General features: G+C 44.1%; 1 protein-coding gene across 2 annotated transcripts; it reads left to right on the forward strand.

Moving 5' to 3' along the window:
* Nucleotides 1-214: 214 nt before the first annotated feature.
* Nucleotides 215-18,553, forward strand: LOC149371821 (short-chain dehydrogenase/reductase family 16C member 6-like). Of its 2 annotated transcripts, XR_016286929.1 has the most exons (7): nt 215-1,044; nt 5,708-5,947; nt 7,017-7,123; nt 8,560-8,712; nt 9,753-9,878; nt 12,328-12,493; nt 13,609-18,553. XR_016286929.1 is itself a non-coding variant. In XM_089566102.1 (6 exons), the coding sequence occupies exons 1-6, from the start codon at nt 733-735 to the stop codon at nt 12,413-12,415; spliced, it is 1,026 nt and encodes a 341-aa protein (XP_089422228.1). In that variant the 5' UTR covers nt 215-732; the 3' UTR covers nt 12,416-18,553. The 2 variants fall into 2 exon arrangements, 1 of the variants encoding a protein (XP_089422228.1); XM_089566102.1 differs by having other exon boundaries at nt 12,328-18,553.
* Nucleotides 18,554-26,078: the final 7,525 nt, after the last annotated feature.

Below are 26,078 nucleotides of genomic sequence, written 5' to 3' on the forward strand. Positions count from 1 at the left end.
CGCCGTCTTCTAGTCGTTTCGTATGGACAGCATGAAGCTTTCGATTGCTACTATCTTACCATGCATGCACAGCCTCGCCCTCATTGAGTTACGATAGCAAGTCCAAAGCTAGTATCGGTGTTATCAAGGGCGCTGCCGCGTGTTTACCGTTTATCCCCGTTTATCTTACGCGCGCGAAGAAAGGGAGTGCCGCCAAGGGCGCGAGAGCAGTAGCCGACGCCTTCGCCCCTCTAATGGACCCTCTCTCAGCTGCTGATCCGCCTCCGTACCTCTTTCCACAACAGCGCCAGCACTGCTCTGCGTATGTCTGTGTATTTCCGCCGTTCTCTCTCTCCAGTCGCCAGCTTCTGCCACTGCTGCTTCTGCTGCCTTCCTCCGATCACACACCTTCTCCGCTTTCGCCGGTTGGCTGACCGGCTCACAGCGTCCCGAGAGCTCTCTGTGTTTTGAGGGGCCTATTCGAGGCTTCGGTTGACGCGCGTTTTCCGAACTGCAAAACGAATATCACAACTGCGTCTGAGGGTAATTACTCCTGAAAAAGAAAAGACTAGCGCCGCGCTGGAGCTCCTCACCACCGGCGCCTTACCTGTGGCAAGGACAAAGGCTTCCGCCAGCTCGAGAAAGTACGGCGAAAGGAGGCGGGATCCGCAGGAGCGTGCGTCGTGCGACAACATCGCCGAGCCACAGCATCGGCAGCATGACCAGCGACACCGGCTAGCTCATGGCACGTTCATGGTAGACTCGCATCACGACGGGCCCAATCACGACTGCGGCGGCAGCGGCGAATGCGCCAGCAACTCAAGTAGCGGCATGATACTCTACCTGTTCAACTGGCTGCTCTTCTTCGTCGAGCTCGCGCGGCTGTTAGTGCGACTCGCGCTCGCGTTTTCCGAAGTACTCTACCGTGCCCTCGTGCCTAAGCCGAGAAAGGACGTGTCGAGCAGTGTAGTCGTCGTGACGGGAGCTGCGCGCGGACTGGGACGCGAGATCGCCCGCATCTTTGCCGACCTGGGCGCCAAAGTCGTCCTGCTGGATATCGATCAGGTGAGTGACGCGTTTTTGCTCTCTGGTCAAGAATTTATTGTTTCGCGTCATGTGACAGTGGTCTCTGGCGACGCATGCATCCGGCTGCCCACTCTTTAGTGCGGAAAATTACGTCCTCTTGTGCAGCTTGCGTTCTCGTATCTCGCAGGGGCGTGTTGATTTGAACGAACTGAGATGCACTGCTCTTGTTTGCATGTTATCTCGAACTGTGTACTTGTATGCACCGCGAGCTGCTTGCAGCTTTGACCTTTGTTCTAATGTGTGCTACAAACAACTTATCAGTTGTTAAATCAGCTTTCAATGTTTTCGAGCAAGTAGAAACAAGCTACGCACTCGTTATCGCGCTTCACAACTCTGGAGCTGTGGTCGCCGCATTCGCGATTTGTTTATCAGTATTCATTGTTTTCCTTTTTTTTTTCATTTCTTAGCGCCGTGTCAGCGTACGCACTGGGCACGGACTCACGTAGTGCGGTAGACTTCCCCGTGCATTTCATCTGTTGCGCGCCGCGCGTGCTGCGGCTGTATTCATTCCTCGTTTTTTTTTTTTTTTTTTTTTGCCTCCATCTGCGGCTGCGCAGCGAATTGCACCTTTTGTCGACTTCGACGTGTTTTCTCGTTTTGTGATTCGTCTCTTTCCTGCTCAGTGTGCGCACGCTCATGGGGCTCTATTACGTCCCCCAGCTAGAGCGCTTGGCCTTGAGTGAACGAGGAAGAAATCCTCAAGCCAGCTCGTTCGATGAGACGATTTTATGATGTTTCTCGTTCCTTTCTTTTTTCTTGCTTTGCGCGGCCAGCAGCTTTTTGCGTCACAGCCCATCTATTTATATACTCGCCGAGCTTGTGCGATAAGTTGTTTGCGGCATTTTCTTTTCGTGGCCTGCGTGATTACTTGCTTTCACCTTTCGTTGAAGCAGATGCCAATTGTTTATGCTTTTTTAAGCACTAGGAAAGGAGGTTGGCCCGCAGAAATGTTTATTTTTTTTTCTTAAATTCCATTGTCTCGCAATTAAACATTGATCTGTTTTTTTGTGTGTGTGTGTGAAATAAGTTAATGCAGCTTGAACTCAATCGAAACATGGTGGCCTGCATGCAGATGCGGTAAGTATCCACTACATGAAGTGACAGCTCGTAGCTTATAACGGCCACATTGCGGAACCAAATAAAATTTATTCCTCTTCCTAGTCCTCCCATGGCAAGCAGATGTTATGTGATTGACCCTTTTGAAAATTTGACAGGACTGCAGTGCCTGTAGCAAAAGCCCTGCTGCATATTCAGTTCTCAAAGCCTTTTTTTATGGCCTGATCGAGCATCATTTTTACGTCACCATTCTCACTGCTCTTGTACATTCCTTTTCAGTGGCATATGCTAGCTTCCCTTGGGTACGCAAAGCTACAGTGCCAACAAATGTTTTTGGAACATATCTGCAGGCAGAGTGCGTGGGCAGCAGGCTTATGGCTTATGGGGTCTAACATCCAAAAGGGACTCTATGAGGGATGCCATAGTGAAGGGCTCCAGATAATTTCAGTTGCCTCGGGTTCTTTAATACGCACTGACATCACACAGTGCACATGCCTCTAGTATTTCACCTCCATTGAAGTGCGACTGCTGCGGCATTGAAGTACGGCCGGGACAGTATCGAACCTGAGTCTTTCAGGTCAGCAGCCAAGGACCATAACCACTAAGCCAAGACGTGTGTGGGAAGCTGGTGAGATGTGTGCTAACTCTTGTCCATGCAGCCTGAACATTAGCGGAACATAGAAGCCTTTTGTGGCTTCTATGTTCCAGGCACTTTAATGAGCGACTGCGCATGCACTGCTTGTTGTTCAGCAGTACGCATAGCCTTTCTACCATGCTTTGAGAAATGCAGATATTTACTTCGCGGTGTTGGCTACTAAAGTGGGACTAATCTCCAACCCCTGACCTAACCACCTCACATTTGACATAAATTTGGACTCCTTGGGCACTAAGCTCATTTCGGAAACAAAAACCTGATTAGTTGTTGAACACTGCAGTCGGATCCAATTCAAGAACGAGGCCATAGATGCCCCTCAAAGGAGACCCTCCAGCCAATGGCACCAACCGATTTCGATGATGTGCAGTTAATTTAATTAAGCCGTGATTAATCCCCATTCATCTTCCACTCCCTGCGATTTCACACTTGCAGGTCCAAGAGGATCGGTCAACGGTGAGAATCTGTTGGCGCCATTGCTGGAGGGGCTCTTTGAGAATCATTTGCCGCTTCATTCTGGAGTTGCATCTAACTATATGTATTTCATTTTAATTTCATTGTAAGGACGTCTGTACAAACAGAACAAGTCTTACATTTTTTTGCTTGTTTATTTCAATATGGTAAGCAAAAGCAAACTTCCTCTTTAATGAACCCTTAGCACATGGAGAGAATGCAATTTGCATGAACAGTGTACACATAGAAGTTCATTGTGAAACATGGTATAGCAAGTGTTTCAATGAGGTATTGCTGCACCACAGAATGGCGTGCACAGTTTATCCCTTCTGCATTTAAGAACTCCTGATATCAAGACTTCAGTGTGATAAAATCTTAATGCAAAGAATTACTGAATGCAAAATAATTGGTTTGATTTATTGGGGTTTTACGTCCCAAAGGAACTCAGCCTATGATGGGTGCCATAGTGAAGGGCTCCGGACATTTCGACCACCTGGAGTTCTTTAACGTGCACTGACATTGCACAGTACACGGGCCTCTAGAATTTCGCCTCCATCGAAATTCAGCAGCCGCAGCCGGGATCGAACCCGCGTCTTTCGGGTCAGCAGCCAAGCGCCATAACCACTGAGCCACTGCAGCGGGGCTAATGCAAAATAATTAAAATGTACTTTAATGGATATTGACACCAAATTTTTCTTTAAGTCTTTTCTTCTTTCAAATGATATGTTAGACATTAGTATACATGGATTACGTCGTGGTTCACAAAAAAAAAAACTTTGTAATGTCTGATACATAGTTTTCGCTGCAATGCTTAAGCTATCCTGCTTCAAAAGCTGGAATGACCCACAAACGACGTATCAGTGATTATATTGCAGTGCCATACTTCACGTTACCTAAGTACACCTTGCACATCATAACCATCGTTTGGTTGCTGAAACCAAAACTGGAACATATTGAGAAAAGAAATTCAGTTGTAAATGATTTAGCGGTTGTAGGCGAATACCACATGGTGATTCATGTATTCTAATGTCTTAAGCATTATTACGGAGAAGAAAACATGCAACTATAATTAGGTGTCTGTAGTCCTTTAAAAACTAATCTGGGAATCACTGGTGTAAGTATCATACGATTTACAAAGCAGTCAGCATGATGATGTGTGCCCCTTGGGAGAGAACATAAATGTGGAAGAGTTTTGCATTTCATTTTAAAGTAACATATTATAAGTAAGATGGCCAGGACTGCTAATGAGCCCACGAATGCTTTGTCGCTTTTCATTAGCCTGTTACAATAGAAATAGATGGCTTTCACCATTTTTATGTGGGTGTATGCAGTGTGTTGACAATTTTGTCCTCATGGAATGCTGGCCAGGTTATGTTCGTAAAAGTTGAATTCCTGGCTTCTATGCCTTTACGTCATTTCAGCAACACTGAGGGCAAATAGAAGTTAGTCTTTATTGATAGAGTACCGCATTCTCATCAGAAAGAGACCACTCTCACCAAAAAGAGAGTTTTTATAAGCCAGAAAAGACCAAAAAAACCAAATACAGGTGCTGCCACCACCAGCCAATTTCACAAGTAAAATGCCCGCCTTGACACAGATTCTTGGCGCAGATCCCAGAGGCTATGCTGCATCACCATTCACTTGAAAAGCTGTCGCAACCTGTTCCTTTCGGTAAAGGCGTCACGAATTTGAATCGGCTGGCGGAAATATTTTTAAATCCAATTTTATCAGCGGGAAATGCATTTTTTTGCTACTGGACAAGCATCAATGTATCCAGAAAGAACCAGGGAATCAGTTTTTAACTAAGAACAATAGTTGCATGGCATTGTCCCTTTAAAACATCCACGGTGAAGATTCTTGGACAGTGTGTTGACATTAATTTGAGCTCACTTAATTCATACTTCTAGTTTATTCGAGTTAACAGCTTTAGTCTTGTCGGCGTTGAGTGTGTTAAAAAGTGTTCCTTAATTTGAACTTTGTATATTTTGATCAAATATTTGGCGCTCTTAGGGTTTCAGTTCATGAAATTCCACTGTAAATAAATCATCATGTTATCACAGGACAGAAAGTATGTTGGGACAGGGAAATGATTAAAAAATAAAGTATCCTAGCCTGTACCTTTGGGGCTATCACGGGGCAGTCACAGGGCGATGTTTAGTGCACCGTGGTTTAGTGGCACAGATTTCATGCTGCCTCCTGCTTTATCCACTCTGTAAAACACAAAATTGGCTGTTCACAAATTCTGCAGGGCAAACGAGACAACTGGAAGGTGTCCGGATTTATTTGGAGCTGTCTTGTGTTCTATTCATCAAAACTTGAGGGCATAAGTTGAGGGCCTTGTGAGAGAAAACATTAAAGTAAATTATTCTGGGACCTTGATTATAGGGCCCTTTACAACTTGTTGAGATGCACAATCACTAGCACAATCCTTGTTATGAGAAGTGAAGTGGCCTTAATAGCTTGTTTCTGTCTCAACCGCAGGCACGGAACAATGAACTGGCTAAGACAATCCGGGCTTCAGGAGGCAAGGGTTTCTCATTCACCTGTGATGTCACGGATGAAGACCAGGTGAAGAACATAGCACAAAAGATTGGCCGGCTTATTGGAGATGTGGACATTTTGGTCAACAATGCAGGCATTGCCCAGGCCATGCCCATTCTCAACATGAACCCAAATCAGGTTCGGCGTACCATGGAAGTCAACACCTTGTCGCACTTCTGGGTGAGTTGTCACTTTTCTGTGCATGTACAGGCCTTGCAAGCCATCGAAGCATGTTTGACGGTTTCCTTTTTTATTTTTATTTTATTCGTGCTTTGGTATACATGGCCTGTGTTGTATAAACAATGCCAGTGCTGCTGATGAGATTTATGAAGACAGTAGGGAGCAAATGGCATCAAGGTGCACTGTATTAGGAGAACAGGACGCAGCTGGCAGATATTCATGTATCTTAGTTGATGTGGTGCATTATTTTGTGTTGTGCGCTCATTTCTAGTGAACATATGTCGCAAGAGCTGATGATGTTTGCCTTGGCTAAAAAACTATGGAACCCAACACTCCATTCCTCATTGGCAGTGGACTAACATTGTTCTCATTTAAGAGTCGACCTTTTAACTACTGCTGGTTAACTCATTTGCTCAAGTAGCTGCCCTGCTGTGGTGGTGATACCGGATTTAAAGAAAAAATTGCAGCCAATTTAGCTTACTTGGCCAAATGCAAAGTTTCTGTGCTGGCACGTCGTGTTTAATTTCGCTTTTGGTTTGAGGCTGCGGTTTGAAGGGCAGGCTTCAAACAAAGCTAGCCCAAATCATTGATTGGGGACCTTAGTGGTAGCTCACAATAGAATTTTAGGACCACTTAACACATGTTAAGAAGACACTGCAGTAGCGGTGTGTTCTGAATTCATTACGCTCAGATATAAGTTGAAGATGATGACATGCAATGCACTTCAGTGTGAGAGTGTGGCAGTTAAGCATGAGGGTTAATTGGTTGTGGCGACAGCATAGTGCTCTCTTGGTCTGTTCACGCCGCCACGGGTTCGAAACCCAGGCGTGGTGTAGTTGTGGCCATATTTATTTTATTTCTGCAGGTCTGGCTGGCTTCAGACACTCGAGCATAGAACTTTTTTTTTTTTTTTTCGGAATTGAAAGCCCTAGCGCTAGCACACAGATGACAACAAATTTTTAAGCCTCTATGGTTTCAGAAGCTGTGGCATTTCCTTTGAAAGCTTTTCTGTAAACGTCCAGGACTAATTGCCATAACGCTCTGTGCGCTTTCCCTTCACTGGCTGCAGATGATCCAGGAGTTCCTTCCCAAGATGCTGGAACGCAAGCAGGGTCACATTGTGGCAGTTTCCTCTCTTGCTGGACTCGTAGGGGCAGCCAACTACACTGAGTACTGGTGGGTACCAAAGCTCACTTCCTCCTGCCTACATCTTCCTTTTACGCAGAACTCAATGGCTTGACTTTCTAATACAGTCTATCAGTCTCATTGTTGTAATAGTTTTATGCTTGAACTTGGGTTTGTACAAAAATTTTTTGGAACACTAGCAATGTTAAGCTGGACCTGAAGCCTTTCTTGAAGATCTTATGGGAAGAGCTGTATTCGGGACTAGGATAAGAGATCGTGGAATGTCATCCCAATTACTCAAGAATGTTGTCCTTATTTGATGGCATGCTAAGTGAAAATATTTCTTGCCAGCAGACAAAAATTGAGGAGTATTCAAAAACTTTCGCTATTGATAACAGTCGTTTACACCAGAACATGCACAATGAATGGGGTTAATATATTGCAGGGATTCAAGAGTTTTTTTTTTTTTTTTCTCATGCATAAGGACTTACCAGCACTATATAGAGGTGTCAGAAAAGTTTTTCATATTAGAAAATGAATATACCGACAAGTACTGAGCTTGGCCACCCACAAATGTCAAGCGCTAGACAAGGCAACACTAGTTTAGTTTAGTTTAGTTTATGGGGTTTAACGTCCCAAAGTGACTAAGGCTAGGGACTAAGGCTAAGGCCAACACTAGTACCTGCTGGAAAAACCAGTGTATTCCTGGTAGCACGGCTATTTGAAACTGATGTACTGTGCTACTAAGGCTAGTGCAGCAATTTTTATAACTGCTGTTTGTCATGTTCTGTATGAGGCGGTTTTAGGTTAATTGACAGCAGACTTTAATTGGGCGGCAAGTTGTCAAAATTCAAGCGTTTTTATTTATTCCCTTCTTTGGAAAAGTGAAGCACATTAATGAGAGATGCTTGTACCTGTCAGAGAACTGGTGGGTTTTCAGTGGCAGTGATATTTGCACCTGATACATCTAGCACAAGAAAGCGTGTCTTAATTTTATGCGCAAAACTTGGGAAACTAAAGCAAAAAACATTTCTCGCAATTTTGTGAAAACTCATCCGTTTCCACCCAAGCTTGCACCTAAGAGAAAATGAACTGCTTAAAAGAAGCAAACCCACTAAACAAACCATGGTTCTAAAAACGTTTTAGCTATTTAACTGAAAAGCAGATGTATTTTACCTTGTGTTTGGTGCAGATAGCTTCGGTAGCTTACACTCTATAGAACACAACAGAATATCCTGCATATGGCTCAGCCAGTAGGCCATTGCTCAGGCTTCATCAGGTTGCATTTTATACTTTGGCTTTGTTGGTCTTTCATATATTGAACATCTTGCCCGTATTTACAGTGGTAAACTAGGTGTGGCCTCTATCACTGATGCATTTGTTGTCAGTTGTCACTGTGGTAAGAAAATTAAAACGCGCCTCTGAGCCTCATCTCTGTGCCACCTTTCTTCGCTGTTTCCATTTTCTCCCCGTGGTGTGGAACGCAGTGCATCGAAATTCGCCGTGATGGGGCTGATGCTGTCACTTGATCGAGAGCTGTCACTGACGGAGGCTGGCCGGGCAGTCCGCCTGACCACCGTCTGCCCCGCTGTGCTTTCCCGAGATTTCTCTCACATGGGCCTTCCTTACCTCAGTGCATGGTAAGTGAGGTGACAGTAGCATGACCTGCTTTCAGTGTGTCTGTTTAGGTCTTTGTCCTTGCATGCTCCAGCACCGAAATGGTGCAGCACATTACCGCACCATTTTTGTCACACATTTATGGAAAGTGAAATGCTGCCATCTGCTTGCAATTGGTTTGCTTTAAACATGTCAGTGAAGTCGAGTAACCAACCTTATGTTATGCAGAATCTTATTGTCTTTTTTGCACTGGCAAAATGTCGAAGCGCTGCAACACTGAAATTCGGGTGCATGATAGGGAATTCCAGTTGCAGCGTATATGTGGCCACTACTTTTGCTTCCTAGAAGCCTAACTACTGTTCTTGGCAAAGAAGCCCACAAATTTTTTCTGAATTTTGCTTTCGCTAGAAAAAGCTAAGTTGTTTACCATGCACATGAATCATAATAAGTTGACGCATTAATGGCAAGCAATTTTAGGTGGCTGATAGCATTTTACTTGTTAAAATGCATCTGTAGTGGCTTACTGAAACTGGAACCACAAAACACAGTAATGAACTGCCAATATATCACATGTTGGTTACTTTTCCCATTCAGAAGACTGCATTTTTTATGTGGCTTTGTAAAGCCCACAATTTAATCATACAATCGATAAAGCTGCCTAGCTTTTGTGTAAGCTGCAAGTATTAAGTGCGGGACTCGTGGAACTGTCTATAGAAAGGAAGGTGCATGGCTGCTCTCAGTTGTTGTTTACTGCCTTAGAGGGTATTGCTGCTCACAAAGGCTTCTCTTAACTATGTCTGTGCAAATCAGTGGCACTGCAGCTTGGGTGTGCTCTGACGCATTTAATTCTGGACTGCTTTGCATTTGCTACAGCGTATCCCAATTGGCACTGAAACTCCTTTGGACGTCCCACAGATGTCCTAAACGTCCACACGACGTCCAAGGGAGTTTTAGTGCCCTTTGGGATACTTGTAACTTCTTCCAAAGTCCGGTGGAATCACAGTAGTCTGTAGCGAGGGCAGCATGATTGCCATCAGACCTGTCCATTTGAACCCTTCCCCAGGTTCCCCCGGATCTTCCCTCCAGTGGATGCTAAGGTGGCAGCACGTGAGGTGGTGAACCGGATACTTCGAGACCAGGAGCTGATTGTGCTGCCAGCCAGCTTCAACGTCATCCTCAAGCTGTCTCTGTGAGTGCTGCTGCAATGGCTGTCGTCCATCAGAAAAGAGCACAGCCACAGAAATATACCTGAATAGATCTGCGAAATTTTTGCCTTAAACAAATGCTAACATACTGCTATATTATCTCAGTGTTACTTGGTTACCAGGAAAGGTTTGATGGCCTTTTTTGCTCTTGTCTATGGCTGTGGTGACTTTTGTTAAGGGTACTCAGTTTTAAAAAGCACCCTGTGCCAAATTGCAAAAGTGCCAAAAAGGGGCTTTTTTTTTTTCATTTGTTTGTTTTCATCTCTTTTCAAGCAGCTTGAGTAGCTTACACAGACTAGCCGCTTTTTCCGGGGATTTGCTTCTACCTTGTTATTGAATGCCTGCTATGAGGTTCCAAATCCTTCCGTGAGTCCAGACTGGCAACATTTGGCACAGGATTCAGACAGGTGCAAATTTCAAAACGTTCTCTCAATTTGAACTTTGTTGTGGAGCAAGCTAACTATTTTGAGCTGTTTTATTGAAGCGCAGTTAGTGCATGCTCTTCTTTTTTTTTTTTTTAATTCCGATTGTTTACTTCTGCGTGAATGATAAACCAGAAAACATTCAAATAAGAAATGATTAGGGGATAGCAGGCAAGCAACACAGAAAATGCACATGATTTTACATAGCTGTTGAGATGGTAGTTTGTGCTTTGTGCTGTGAAGTACCTTTGCCTTTATTTATTTATTTATTTGCATTTGTGTGCATGGAAACATACCATAGCAATGTCAATTCATAGCAAGTGCATTACAGGATGCTATTATGCCTTTGTTTTCTGCTGCCTCATCATCATTAATTATTAATTTTGTCTTCTCTATCCGGGGGTAGAACTTATGCCATCTCTCTTTGCATCGTTAACTACTTCATCTGAATTCTAGACACTCGGGGTAAAAACGTGTACGAGTTGAGTATGTATTATATTTGCCTTTCAGGGCAACTTTTCTCTAGTGGGTATGGCACTAGAAAAAAAAATTGGTAGAGCCAAGCTTACCAGCATTGATCAGCGAAAGCTGTTATAGCTTTGGCTCAGCCATTTAGCCCTGCATTTGGCCGTGGAATCGACATTGTCGGGCATAAGAGGAAGCCTGGTCATGTTCATGTGAACCGGCGAAATTTGATCTGGCCACCCGATGCCTCCCACCCTCTCTCTCCTTCTCCCATAAAAGTGGAGAGGGGAATGCTCTTTTAATGAGCGTGGCAATTTATTCTACAAGCACAGCTCCAGGTATACTGCCATTTGCATGTTAATGACTGTTAAATAAATTGTTCAGGATGACAAAAATACCAAGATAGACTTCAAATGACTTTTGACCACTTATAATTGTGACATTATGTCACCGAAAAAAGTTCGTATTTCATTTGTTGAAAATAATTTTTGCCGAAAAAAAAAACGAAAGTAGCGGCTTGAAATAAAAGCCGAAAAAAGTCCGCCGAATTTTCAAAAAATAAAAACCAATAAGTCCATTCCTTAAGTATAACCCTTTGTGGCATGGTGCCTAAAAATGTGCACATGGCTTTGCAGAAATTTTTTAGAAGCGTCTAGCACTGTTTTCATGAAGTCATTGATGCCGGATACATTCGAAATCTCTGCTGGACAGAATGGCAGTGCTATTTCATGTCGGGAAAAAAAGGATTGTTTTCCAAAACAAAAAATAAAGAGGGACATTGCAAGGTTCTGTGGCACGCCTAGCTAGTACTGTCTGTTGTTGTCACTTACCTTTCTTTTTTTATGTGGTCGAATGTTTTACTCAAGAACACAACTGAGTTTTCGTTCCAGAAACAGCACCGGATAATAAGGAAAAGGAAAATAATTATTTGATCATAAATGCATTTTATAGAGGAAAAGGCTACCATTCCGTGAGCGTAGAAGCATGCAGCATGCGTGAAAGATTTGAGCCATTTGTGCTGTTTTTGTCAAATAGAAGGTTCTAAATATACGCACACAAATTTTCAAATTTTTCATGATAGTAGAACACAATTCATGTCTGAAAGGAATCATACGACTGTGTGCATACATACATAGTTCGTATCATTTTATTAGAAAACTATGTGAATATGTGAAAACAGGTTAGAAATGGTGTTACTGTGATTATTCGCAGTAATGGGACTTCCATCTGCAGATAGATACAGATCACAGATGGCACCTAATAGCATAGACAATAAATTCGTAAGTCTGGAGTATCAGTATAAAAATATTGTCAGCACTTAGTGGACAGGCCAAAACTGAATCCATATGTTGTCTTTGTGAAGTGCATCTGTAAAAGAATGGAACCAGTGCACATAATGCAGGCGTTGAAATCTTTTGCATAGAATGAAATGGCTGAGTGTGCAGCAGTACTGTTGTGGTCATCATATCTGAAAACAGAAAGAAATAGGCAGAAAACAGTGAACAAAGCAGTCAATGTTGGACTACACTTGTGTGCATTTTTCCAGGGTACTTCCCCACAGCGTGGGCAAGATAGTGCAAGAGTACCTTGACTACATGGTGAACCCAATGACTGATGGTGGCACGGCCCTCTGAGGAATCCCCAGACGACCCCCCATCCTCTTGATGTTCGCCACTCATGCAAAGTCAGCATGCGACCCCAGGAGTAGAGCGGTTCGTTCAGGGTGCTAGCTCATTCCATGTGGCAGACCTTGCCAGGTCATCTCTTCTTGTGTCTAACCTCAATGCATGTGGTTTATGCTGTGTGGGATATTGAATATACAGAGTTTCTAAAGCTGGAAAATGCAGCTTTTCGCTCAAACATGTAACTTAACAAAGGACCAGTCAGCAGACTTGAGCTCCATGTTTGTGCATTTGCTGTTTGACTCTCTTTTGCAGTTGGTCCTTGTGGCACATTTTTGACAGCAGCCTACAGTAGGTTCAGATAGTGCTGCTGGTAACTGGTGTAGATATCTGGTCAAGTGTGTGACTCAAGCTGTTACCTCATCAAAAAAAAGGCACAAAGTCGACAATGGTCGAGCTGTTTGTGTAGCTTTGAATGAAAAGAGTTTATACTAAGATGTTTAACTGCATCTCATATACAAGGAACACCGTGGTTTGGAATGTGTCAGTTTTGGGCTGCAGTTACATAACCTTTTATACATGCGAGCAAGTGGTAACGCTAGAAAGAAGCTAGATGCATGATAAACCATATGAACTCGTATAATCAGTCTAAGTTATTGATACCTTGGCTCTCAAAAATTAGCATAAAAGCAATATACTTGCTGGGAGAGCTATACTAATGGTGTCTTGTTGTTCAAGATATATGCCAGAAAGTTTAACTTTTTTAAGTGAGAAGACGTGTTTATAGTTCTCCCACATACACATGGTTACAGTCACTGCACGGTGCACTGTGCACTATGCCGGAAACTTTTCCTTTGACAGGCAGTCTTTTACGTTGACGAGTGTTTGCCACAACTTTTTCGCCGGCACATGCGACACCTCAACGTCGTAAGATCGCTGCTCTCTTGGGCAGCTTGCAGTCATATCATATGGAATGCTTTAAAGTATGGTGCATCCTGTTCCTCCGACTTTCTAACTGGGTTCATGCAATAGGTATTTAGTTCTGGATAATCACGCGAGATGCTCAAGCCAGCCTTGTTCAGGCTTTGTTTGTGTGCTTGCTCCTCTTGAACAAATATGGGCAGTTGAACTGTTAAGCATTGAGAATATCTTGCCTGTCTGAAATGACTTGCCTTTTCTTGTAATAAGGTAAATGTTTTATACAGGTCTGTATGACAGTGGAGATTGCAGCTCAGGAGGACTAGCATGGCAGTGTAGCACGTGAGTACTAGTAAGGTGCGTTCCTCAGAGGTTGCTCAGAAGATAGCAACTCTGTGTTCATGTTGTTAGACTGTTTAGGTCCTGTTTACATATGTTTGCTCCGCTGCTCTTGTTACTGCCAGGGTGCCTTGTTTTTGTTTAAATTTTTATATTGTTGATTAGTCTGTTGCTGTGTGGTAGGATGCTTGAATAAGCAAAGTTCAACATAGCATTTTGACCTGTTGTTCCGATGCATGTGTTTCTGAATGAATGGTTCCTTGCATCTTTTTTATGAATGATGTTGTTTTTTTGTTTTCAATTTGAAGGCTGCGTAGGGAGAGGGATGAGAGAATAATTTTTTTTTTTTTTAAGTAGAAATGGGTGTTGGTCATTGTCTGCGGCTCTACCATCAAAATATTTTTGTTGCAGAGCGCACGAAAAGGCTGACTTATGCAGAAATGAAAACCACACTTTTGTGCGCTGCAGGATTAAAAAGTTAAGGACACAGGCATATACATCCTCAGATAATTAACTGTGTATGCAGTGCCAGTGTCTTGTTGGTCTTCAGTGAGTGCTGCACAAGTCATCTGAAATAGGCTTTACAATGAATTTGCCACGATGCGGTCTCTCGTTTGTACTAATAAGATAAGTTACAAAGGTTTACTAGTGCAATTTTCATTTTATTTTGTTCACTTTCTTAATCTTTAGAACGCTATCTCAGTGTTTGTGCCAGAATTTCAAGGTTGACAAGTGTACTCTAGTGGTGCCAAAATGCTGCTCATTGAAGAGTGGCCCTTCACAATACTTTGCAGGAAGTGTTGGGTTCAAGAGATCTTTGTTGCAAATATTTTTTTTTCCTGGCCAGGTTCATGTTTCAACTGTTCCTAGATGACGCAGGTGATGCCACCATTTTGCAGCTACCTGAAATATTGGCTAATGCATGACAGGCAGCTGAGCATGAGTTTGTTGGTTCAATTCTGGCCATAGTGACCGCATTTCAATGGAGGCAAAATGCAAAAGTCTCCTGTGTACTGAGATTTCAGTACACGTTAGGCAGCTTAGTGGTAGAAATTAATCCATAACTGTCCACTGCCCTCAGTGCTTGTTTCTCAGTCAATGAATCAAGCATTTCCTCACTCGATCAGTCAGGCAAGCATCTGGGTGTCTGCTCTTAAACACAAGCAGTATTAGCGATGCTATGAACAGTCTTTGTGGCAGTTTTCAGGAATAGTCTGTGAATGTCTGCCATAAGTGAATGAAGCTTCACTTTGTAAAGACTACTTTCCTAGCCAGAGCAATTTGGTTATTCTTACGAAGTTTATTTGCATACTGGTTGGTTTTCTTGGCAGATCCATAACCTTTAACCATAGCTTCATTGTCCTGGCCTTATTTGCCTTTAATTCTATGCAGTTTACCAGTATTACTTTCAGGAAACAATTACTGTCAATGTGAAAATTAAGAAGTTGGTGATATGTACTTTCACTGAGATTTTTTTTTTTACTTCTATGCATCTTTTATTCAATGGTACAGTCAAGCATGCTTTACAAAATGCGACATTTATTTTTTATTTACACAATTCAGCTTTTGGGAACCTCATGTTGCAAAGTATTGAAAGGTTGTTTTAGTGTTTTATGCTTCCTATGTGCACAAGTATTGTTATGTATGAAATGGTACTTTGTTCAAAAGATGCACGCATTCTGCTTGTGTCTTGTGAGGTTTCACAAGGTTTCATGCATTGAGGAACAGTATTTTCGGCCACATTGAGATAGACAAATTTTGTGACTGCACATTGGCTCGTACTCTACAAGGAATGTGCTTTTATGAAGTAGTAGGCACTGTGCGTGATGCTATTATTGCAGACTGTTAGTGGAATGTGAAGAATGTCTACTAGCATGCTATTATTGATTGGTAAATGTTTCTCATAGCCATTTTTTATTCATACATCTCATCCAGTATTCAGAATTTGTACATTGCATGCTTGAATAACCTTATCACACACTGTGACTCAAGGAAGAAAAAAATAGTTTTCAGAGTCTTTATGAAAACTTATGAGACCTTTCATATAACAGGTGGATGGAAGTAAAGTTTTTTTAGTTTTGTTTTAGCTCATGGGTAGACTTGAATTCACGGTACTTGATTCAGTAGGCACTTTCCTTTTCCCATTGGCCAAGCATTTGGTAGCTAGAGTATGAAGTGACCATGTTTGTACTTATGCTAAAAAATAGATTGGGGTGTTATAGAGTGTGTGTGATGTTTCTGCATTTCCTTCTTTTTTCCGAACAAATATAAGTTCAGAACAACCCGCCGCGCTGTTTTAGAATAAGCTATGAATTTGGCAATATTTCAGAGCTTTTAGTTCCTTATGTAATGTTAAACAGAAAGCTCGTGGCAGCTACATTTATAATAACATTTGCACATTTAAATTACATATGATAAATAAATAAATAAATGTATGTTGTTTAAAATAACATTTATACTAACGGGAATTACTGCGTCGAATCTAAGAATAAACTGTGTGTCAGTTCGTTGTTGTTGGCTTCACCAGCAGCCCATGTACAGCCTTTGTCAAAAGTAACAAGGCTCCATGGTTTGCTTCTCATTCGTATAACAGAGCACTCGCGGCTTCCCTAAAGATCAAGAAGTCCTTTGAGGGTGAGAACAAAGGTTCTTCTTATCATACAGAGATTTAGAGCTTGAGGGCTGTCATAATAGCTTTAATATACGACTGAGAAGAAAAAAACATGCAGCCTGGTTACTTTTGACAAAGACTGTACTTAGATGACTCAGCATGATCAAGTTGAGTGAAGTATGTGGCATCTGACTGTGTGGTACAGGCTGTACCAGTGATGTCATTGTGCCCTTTTGTGGACATAGGGCTATCCAGTACAAAGAGCTAGTAGCTTTGAGATCAGAGGTCATGCTTCACATACCCTTTGCATATTTCATGTGGAACGTGACATCAGTGAAGTGAAATCAGGCCATACCCGTCTTTGTCTGGGACATGGCTCTGGTATTGCAACAGAACAGAGTCTGCAGCTATTTGTACTTTTCTGTAATTTTTCTTGTGGTGAATTTCACCCTGAAGCATAATTTTAATGCTGCTTGGAGGAAGCATACTGCAGACACGAAGGGTTTGAATCTCAGACAAAAAGAAAAAAAGAGTCGATAGAAGAAAGTGTGGTCTGTAGGTTTGTATCACTGCTTTGTGGCTTCAAAGTCTACGGTCCTTGAATGCACAAGCATTGATTTCTCTCGCACAATACGTGTTCTACGGGGCATGTGAAATGAGTAAAGAAAGTTAATTAATGTCAGTGGACTGGTGCAAATTATTGAGGTCCTAAGTCAATTGTGCCTGAAATTACTGGAACTTAGGATAATTTGTGTGAATAAACAAGATGCAAAGAACAATTATTTTTTCAAGTAGTGTACTGAATGAGACTTGGAATATGTTGGCTATTAAGCAGTGAAAATAGCTTTTGAAGTTCAATTGTATGCATTCGTGCTTTGTCACCACAGTGTGAGTCGGGAAGGTGGAGGCGTTTTTCTATGGACTGTGGTTCACTGCACAGAATAAATGCGTATTAGTAATGTGTGTATGCGCCACCGCCGTGGTGTATAGCCTACATGAAGTCAAACTCGGTCGCATTTGAAACTCTTTTAAAGGAAGTCGGCATATCTTTCTTACTCAATTTCAACTTTAGATTGTGAAGAGGTGAAATCGTTGCTGCGGCACCATTCACAGCAATGTCACTGCATCATCCCTTTCATAGGCATCTTGTATTTTTGGTGCATTATCTGTATCATGTGCAGCTGTGTGCTTTTGGACAGAGAATCATGGGCTGCATACTTGAGGTAATTAGCACTAAGACATTGCCACAGCCAGACGAGGCATGAAAACATGGATGTTCCACTTGGTCAAATGTTGGTGGGAAAGAAAAAAATTGTGTGTTGTATTGGGTCAAAAGAATTTACTGTCTTGAATAAGCTGTTGTAAATGGTGGGATGATTTACTTTTTGTTGATTTCTTTCTGTGTTATAGATTTATGTAGTTTAAACAAATTTGCATTCTTACAAATACGAGAAGTTATATTGACATTTATAATATTCTGTAGTGTCCAATGATTTGTATATAATGATGCAGTATTTCTATACCTTCATGCAGTAAAAGCATTTTTTTTTCTCACTTTTAGCACTCACCCAGTGAATGTACCGCATTTAATGGTTCCACTATAGTACAGTTGAACCTCGTCATAACGAAGTTGAAGGGGCCCGCCGATTTCTTCGTTGTAGCCGTAGCTTCGCTATAGCCAGTGATGACCGAGCTCCCAAGGGGAATCGTCATCCCTTCGTTATATCCACTATTTCGTTATAAACAGTTTCGTTATAACGAGATTCGACTGTACTTATAAGATTGGTAGTATTTCAGGCTGTGCAATTAGCAACTGGGACCTGCAACCTGATGTGCTTAGCCAGTTGAGCTGCAAAAATCAAGAAGGCCTACAGGTTACCACTAAAGAAAATTTTATTTTACAAGCTAATCACGGCTGCATTGCACTTTCTTCTGAGAATATATATGCAGTATTATAGAATTCAGAAACTGCAGCTGATAATCCAGATGCGTAACTGAGGCACAGTGGTACATAAATTTTGTGGCTGTGTGCTACAACAGAGAAACTTCCATTATGTTCCTTCCCAGTGTTATGTTATAAGCTTTTTCTTAACTGCGTAACAAACAGGGTCTTGCCTGGCATGTATATTCTGGCACCACTGATTAGTTGGTCTTGTACTGTGTGATATACATCTGTGTGCCACTATTGCCACTGAGAAGAGGTGCCTGTGCACATAATGCTTTTTTCCCTGAGCATTGAAAGAGTTGGAATGTACTGGTAATAAAGCTATTTCTATAGCACATCTTTGCTCCCATGTATACACCTCATGTCTTGGTACCACACCCAAGATGTGGGCCCATTTTTGGTTTAACAGCATAGCACGCCTTTGATCTTGTGAAGTGAGCAGAACAATGGAGAGTATTTTGGTACCACCTGCCTATCAGCATAAAGCAGAGTGCAAGAAGTTATAAGAGAAAGCATTGCAAGATAGTGGAGGACTCATAGCTGAATTTATTTTGAATAAGGCCATATTCTCTTTTTTTCCTTGCAGCAAGAGTTTACTGCATTCACTTTTTAGGCACACAAAATAAATACAGTGTGAGACGGACAGTCATTCATCCACAGGTTATTTTGCTTATTTATGCATTGCTCATTGAGCTTTCATTTATTGCTTAATAATGACTCCAGTGGGTTTGTTGAAAATATCTCTTCGAACAGTGGATATGCTGAATGTCCTTCGTGATGAGAGCCAGTGGTTGAAAAAATACTGGTATGCACTGTAGGAGTGGAGATTTTACATTGTTGGGGGCAGCCGTTGAGAGTTACTAGGAATTTTATTGTGTAATACTAGAACAATTAAGCCAATAAGTATTTTACACTGGAGGTACGCAAAGAATTTCACATAGAAAGTTATAGAGCATCGAAAAATTTCCGAAGTGTAGCAGTCTCTGTATCCATACCATTTGAATGGTAGCATTTTCAGCACACTGACAAACTTGCGAAATATGAAGTGTTCGAAATATGAAATGTTCCAGACACATTAAGCGTGTTTCAGATGTCCCAAATCTGGCAGTGGCGTTCCAGGCAATTGTCCGCAATCCGAATCGCAGTTTTTCGGCGCGTTATGATGATCCGCTTTCAGAAATTGTTCAACTCAATGGATTTTCTTTATTGTTGCTTACTTCATAAGCTGCATGCGTTAAAGGGATACTGAGGCACCCTAAATGAACTGTGGGCATCACCGCCACAGGCTGTGTGCACTAGAAAACTGCGGTGACGCAAACAGCTTTTATTTTTTCGCGAATCTCTGAGGCTAGACAGCACGAATGGTTGCCTCACTAATCGATATGCAGCAGTCTGATTTCACAGCAGTTCCACGCGAAGGCTACTGTACTCTTACCGTTGCTTATTTGTGCACAAGGTATCCTTAAAAGCTACAAGAGCTTGCGACAGGGGCCAAGAATAGACTACTGCTGTTCAGATTGTGTTAACATAACTGTGTTAACCCACTGGATTGTGTTAACCATGCATGCTCCTCTTGATTTCGACTAGGATGTCATTATTCAGCGTTTGTTCCCCATCCACTCTGTCCGATTCCAGTCGCTTAACGTTACATCTACCATTTTAAGCTGATCGGTGTCTAATTTTTCACGTCCTTGAGGTCTTCTTTCTTCCTCAAAGTCTTCTTTCTCACCCACAAGCATATGTGCACTCATTACGCACATTGCACGGGACCTTTTCTGTCCCACCTAGGCCACTAGCCACTGCTCCAGCCCGGGTTGTTCATAGTTAACCTGCATTGACATTTGCTACCGAACTGCGCATACAGAGAGGGCAGCCAGCTTGTATATGTTTGAACGCTTATGTCTTCGCTCTGCTGAAACCATTATTTCCTGCTACAATGGCAAATAAGCCTTAATATGCTGCATATAAGCACTTTAACCCAACGAGGTTAAACTTTACCTACAGATCTCTTCGTATGTACAGCACCCGGAATGGGGCTTCACGCATTCGTTCGACCTAAAAATCGCAAGTCATATATGCACACATATTCAGTGCTCATCAAGCTCGTATCCAGCTTGCTTGTTTAGTGCCCTCGCTGAACTCCGTCGCATTTGGCGCCTCTGCATGGCGACAGGCACAGTGAGACGTTTCGGGCGAGCAGCCTTTCACGCGAAGAAATTTGTTGTGGAACACGTGCTCTCTTATAGGCAACGCCGAAGTGATGACGACCGGCGTGGTAAGTGAATGCGACACGCGCATGTCGTGCCTTTCTCCACAGCACTACGTACCTTAGCCATTATAGCTCTATCCTCTTCGTAAGTATGTGATCGCTGCCCTTAATTTTAAAATTGTAGGCTCTTTACAGAGCCTGTTGTGGTGGCTCACTGGTAAAGCAAATCCCGGCCGCGTTTCGATATGAAGATAATATGGCGCCTCTTTCTCCCCTCCCTCATGGAACAGTTGATGTTCACCGACGCGTTTGCTGAAAACTGAACTTTTTTTCCATTATTTTTTTCAGGTGAAGATATCGTCTTTGCGGGATAGTAATGCCAGTGTTGGCAGACATCACAAAACAGCTGAATCATGTTAGCTTTTAAATAATTTCTATGGTTAAATTTTTAATTATTACCCTAGTTAACACAAAATCTCCTCAAAATTTCCCAGAAATTGGCCATCGGGACATTTGGAATCTTACCAGGAGGTGCCCATTCCGCGAACACATCTAAAAAAAGTTCCCACAACCAGCAGTGTCCAAAACGTTGTGTGTCCCAGAAGGTCAATTGCCTCGCAATTTCTCGAGTGTGGTTTTATACACTGTAGGAGGGGGTTGTGACTCAGCAGAACCCAGGTCGCTCTGCAACGTTCAGCAAAGGTTCAGCCAAGCGTTCGGGCTGCGAGCAAGCTTCACACCTAAAGATAGTCGTCGTCTTTCACTTCCACGGTGCCCCATATTGAGCGAGAGCGGCTGCTACACAATAACACTTATTTTTTTGTTGTGCAGCATCACGTCATCGTATCGGTCATGTGTGCAATATTTCATGCTCCGCACAAAACTGCATCGCTAGTTTTCTAGCTGTTCTTATGAATTCACCATCTAATACGCAATGTACGTAGCACTACTGCATCGACATGTAGGGTTGTCCACGTTTCTCTCCAGTTCTCAGCAATCTAAAAAATGAAGCAAAAATGAAAACACAATGCAGGCTGAAATTTGAGTCACTTTGGGCAAACATTCTAAGGACTAATATTCAAGAGCAAGCGCACGTAAGAGCAACTTAGGAGGCCAGAAAAAAAAAAAAAAAAGAATGAGCGTACTCTGCAAATAAGCAATTTCAGGTTACGGATTTTATGAAGTTGAAACCCCCTCTCGCGTAGAGACTCGCATGAGTCTCGGAGCAAGCTACGGCAACGTGTTATCAAAAAGCGACGCGCACACAACACAGGCTAAACCGCTACGACAGTTTAGTTTAGTTTATGGGGTAACGTCCCAAAGCGACTCAGGCTATGACAGACGCCGCAGTGGAGGGCTCCGGAAATTTCGACCACCTGGGGTTCTTTAACGTGCACTGACATCGCACAGTACACGAGCCTCTAGAATTTCTCCTCCAAAGAAATTCGGCCGCCGCGGCTGGGATCGAACCCGCGTCTTTCGGGTCAGCAGCCGAGCACCATAACCACTGCGCCACCGCGGCGGCGAAGCAGGGTCTCCGAATGACCCTCTCGGCAATGACTGCAGTGGACGGCTGTCACCAGCAGCACGCTGCAGTCGTCGGAGGCGCTGAGGAATGTCGGATGCACACCAGGAGTCTCCCATTGCCACGAGCTCTGCCGCCATGAACGCCGTCTGGAATCGTCGAGTGTGTGAAGCTGCGGAAAGGACCTGCAATGCGACGCTGTCGGCACGCCGAGCTGCGCGGGAAAGCTACCGTGAATTCTACGGAGTCCACGACAGCCCAGTGACGAGAACAAGAGTGGTAAAAAACATCTTATTCGGGAAGTGAACAAGAGAGTGACCGCTGGAAGGCGGTCACTCTGGTGTCCGCCGTTTCCCGTGGCGCGATATGGAAAGGCAGACCGCCGCCACCCGATTGCGGCAGGAAGGCGACGGCTCATGTGCAAGAGACACCGTGCACCGAGGGATGCGGGGCCAACCGCTCCCGATCGGCTGTTGCTTCAAAAGAGAGTTTCGTTTGTTCAAAACAAGTGCAAGATCAAAGCTTTCCCACCTCACAGCTTGTGACTCGAAGAAGTGAGACCAGAGAGAGAGGTAGCTCGGAAGTTATTGAGCTACCTTTCGGGGAAGAAAATGGGTTCTTATTTTTCTTGCTGCTTAATTCACAAATTCAGTCCCGAAAAAAACGTTTCTAGATCCTTAATGGGACTACCGTCTTTTTGCTTGTGTTTCGATGTCCTGCCTCTACGCACTGGAAATGTTTGATAAATGTACTTGGACTGGGCCATTCTATCCATCTTGGGCGGACCTGGGGAGATGCTTGCTGGGAGCCTTTAGGCACCTGGTTGTAGCTGGCTGTTATTAGTAGCAGTATCAGTTTTTAGAACTTCGAAAAATGGCAGTGGCTTAGCTCAGCTAGGCCAGGATATACTATATATATATACGTCGCATTTCGGCTGGCGAAGCGAGCGCAACGACGAGGCAAGCGGTGTGACGTCATACCGAACGGCGGCGGCTCCGCAGCGAGGCGCGCGGTGTGACGTCATGCCAGATGGCGCGCGGCGTCCGCCAGCTGCGGCGGTTGCTAGATAACGGCTCAAGGTCGGTCTCTGTGCCTGCTTGGAGCACCGCCACAGCGAAATCGCAAGTTCGTGGCCAATGTAGCTTTCGCTACAAAACGCGGTTTTTCTCGGCGCCGTGGCTCAACAAATTTTGGCCATCTCGCGCCCCCTTTGGAAAAACGCGTGCAAGCAAATTTGCTGAGCTCTTGGCAAAGCCCACAACTACATGGGTGGCGAGCTAGCGCTGCAATGTTCACTGCGACAGCCTTGGCGAGAAACAGGTCGTCGCATATCTACAAAAATAAATTAAAAATGGAGTGAATAGAGTTTAGTGGTGCAAAAGTAACTAAGGCTATGATGCCCCCCCCCCCCCCCAAAAAAAAAAAATGAATTGCGGGAAAAATTGTCACAAAATAGTACCTTATGCTTCTCGCCCTAGCAGTGAAAGCTGTGCCTCGCTGCCCATGGCACTCCACAGAAGCGGATTAATCCACGGCTCACGTCGACATTATTAAGATCGACGTCAGCGGGCCTCGTTTGGAACCAGCCAGCGCACCTGTTTCTACTGTGTATGGCTGCGAGCAACTTCAGTGTGATTACTCTCGGGCCTGCCGCCATGGACCGCACGCTCGGAGAGGACCCAGGTGACAGCTGACTTCAATTACGAAGTTTGCCCGGTTGGAGTGCAGGACCAAAACCAGACCCCCTTTCCGAAAGGTCTGCACGTGTAGAACGCCGCCGCTGCCACCTCGGGGAGACTAACGTTATCTTCCCCATTTGCCGTGACCATGCCGTGGAACAAAGGGCCTCGTTTCCTGTGGCTCTTTGGCGTGCCAAGCACCGCGACAAGCCGGCAGGCATCATCTCCGACCCTCGCGAACTTCTCCAAGCACGGGGAACCACTTTCGGCCTTTTCGTGACCTCGCGTTCCGGCCTCGAGTGGCGAGTGTCATTTAATGAACAGCAGATGTCGGTGACCCGGGAACCTTCGGCTGGCCGGAGGCCATCGCCTACCGCAGTCGACGCTACCTCGCCGGCAACCTTCTTTCCCTCAGACTCCACATGTGAAGGGGGCGTGACCCTAAGTGCGGTGGTGTGTTTGTGCACACAAGTTTGTGTTGTTTGTGCTCTGGGCCCCTCCCACCCCTGCGTGGGCGTCCTCAACCTAGGGAATTTAGGGAAGGAGAACAGTATAAAAATCGACAACGAATGCGGCAGGACAGCCTCACTTTAGCCTCACTTCAGCTTCACTTCAGTCTCACTTCTAACCATGATGTAAAAATGTAAATAAACCCTCTTGTAATCTTCCTCCCATCACTTAACTCTGACTTGGCGGCACTCCTGTCCTGGTGGTGGTGGGAACGGGTTCGAAGCTTGACCGCGGTTCCGTCAAGCAGCGAGCAGCAGCAGCAGCGAGCTAGCAACGACTCCTAACCGAACCCTCCCCCATACCCAACAACATGCAGCCTACTGATGATGATGAAAACGTTTAATGAGGAAAAAAGGGGGAGCAGGAATTAGGGGAAGGTGGTCGGGTCCTCAGTCCAGAATTCCGTTGGCAAAGGCCGCCGTCCGTGCTCTTTCGACGAGGGCTCGTTGATCCTCGAGATCCGAGCCGGACAGGGCATGCCTCTTTACTTCCCACGTTGGCCTTCTATTAAATCTATGGAACTGTTATTTAGCCTGGCAGTCCCGTACCATATGATATAGGCCTGCGTACTATCCACAGAATTTGCACTCTGATTTGCGGCCCATCGAGATCGCATGATTACTAGGTCACAGGTGGGACACTTTTCCGAGGTGCGAGGAAAGCGGGGGCTGATAGATATTGAAATACCCGTCATCCTCCCGCGTAAATATTGGATCTAAGCTAACGTAGTACCAGAGATATCGGTGGTTAAAAGCTATTCTTTCCCTTTTCTCTCTCAACTCATAGATCGAAGCGAGCAAGCAATAAATTAACATCACAGGCTGGGACTACGCTGCGCATACAAATACGTTACATGGTTGTTTATAGATTGTTTAGCTGCGCGCCGCCGCCTCCATGTATATATTAACGCGATGGCGTTAAATGCCCCGTTACTCAGAACATCCATTGTCTCCGTTGTGAGCGAAAAATCACTGGCAGGTGGTGCCCAGAGAGTAACCTAGGAGGCAGGTGAGACACCTAGGTCACGTGACCTGAGTTGAGTTGTATACAGGTGGAATTAGCCTTGCTATTCTGCCGGCAATTGCTCCACCGTAGCGTCACTTATATGTTAATAATGTCCTACAACCGGCAAGATCTGCCCCGCTATGCACACAGTCGCTTATAGTAGAACATAAGCCACTCCCGCAGTCACCATCTATGCACACATTCACTCACAGCACAACATAATCCACTCCAGAAGTCACCATCTATACACATACGAGGTCTGTTAGAAAAGTATCCGACTTTATTTTTTTTTTTGCGAACACCTGATGGACATGAGACAAGCGCGCTTGCATCAGGCGACCTTGAACCTTCATGCGCATGCATGAATTTTTTCCCGCCTGCCGATAGCGTCAGTCGCTGGGAAGCAGCGTTTGAGTGAGGCAGTGTGCAGTGCTCTCGTCGGTTTTTTATTGCAAGGAAAATGGCGGAGTGAAAGGAGCAGCGCTACTGCAACAAATTTTTGCCATAAACTTGGCGACAGCCGAGTGGAAACCATTCGAAATATTCAGACGGCTTTCGGTGAAGATGCTATGAGCAGCACACAGTTTAAGCAGTGTTACAATTGTTTTAAAGATGGCCGCACATCGGTGGAGAACGAGCCACGCTCCAATCGGCCATCAACATGCCAAAATGACCAGGTCATTGCCGAACTGAACGCTATGGTGATGCGGGACTGTCGCGTGACTATCCGAGAAATTGAGGAAGAGGTGGACATGAGTAATTTCTCCGCACATTCCATTATCACCGAAGATTTGGCCATGGAGAGAGTTGCGGCGAAATTCGTGCCGAAGCTGCTCACGGTGGAGCAAAAGCAGCTTCGTGTCTCACAGGACATTCTGGATTCCGCAAACAGTGACCCCGACTTCATCAACATCATAATCACTAGTGACGAGTC

Source organism: Amblyomma mixtum, chromosome 1, assembly GCF_055824585.1.
Source record: "Amblyomma mixtum isolate Tamu chromosome 1, ASM5582458v1, whole genome shotgun sequence".
NCBI classification, from domain to species: Eukaryota; Metazoa; Arthropoda; class Arachnida; order Ixodida; family Ixodidae; genus Amblyomma; species Amblyomma mixtum.

What these genes read in the sequence shown, in the direction of transcription:
- LOC149371821 (XM_089566102.1), top strand. Translation starts at nt 733, where the DNA reads ATGGTAGACTCGCATCACGACGGGCCCAATCACGACTGCGGCGGCAGC. An exon ending in TCCTGCTGGATATCGATCAG is followed by an intron (nt 1,045 to 5,707) that starts GTGAGTGACGCG and finishes TCTCAACCGCAG; the next exon opens with GCACGGAACAATGAACTGGC. An exon ending in CTTCCTTACCTCAGTGCATG is followed by an intron (nt 8,713 to 9,752) that starts GTAAGTGAGGTG and finishes ACCCTTCCCCAG; the next exon opens with GTTCCCCCGGATCTTCCCTC.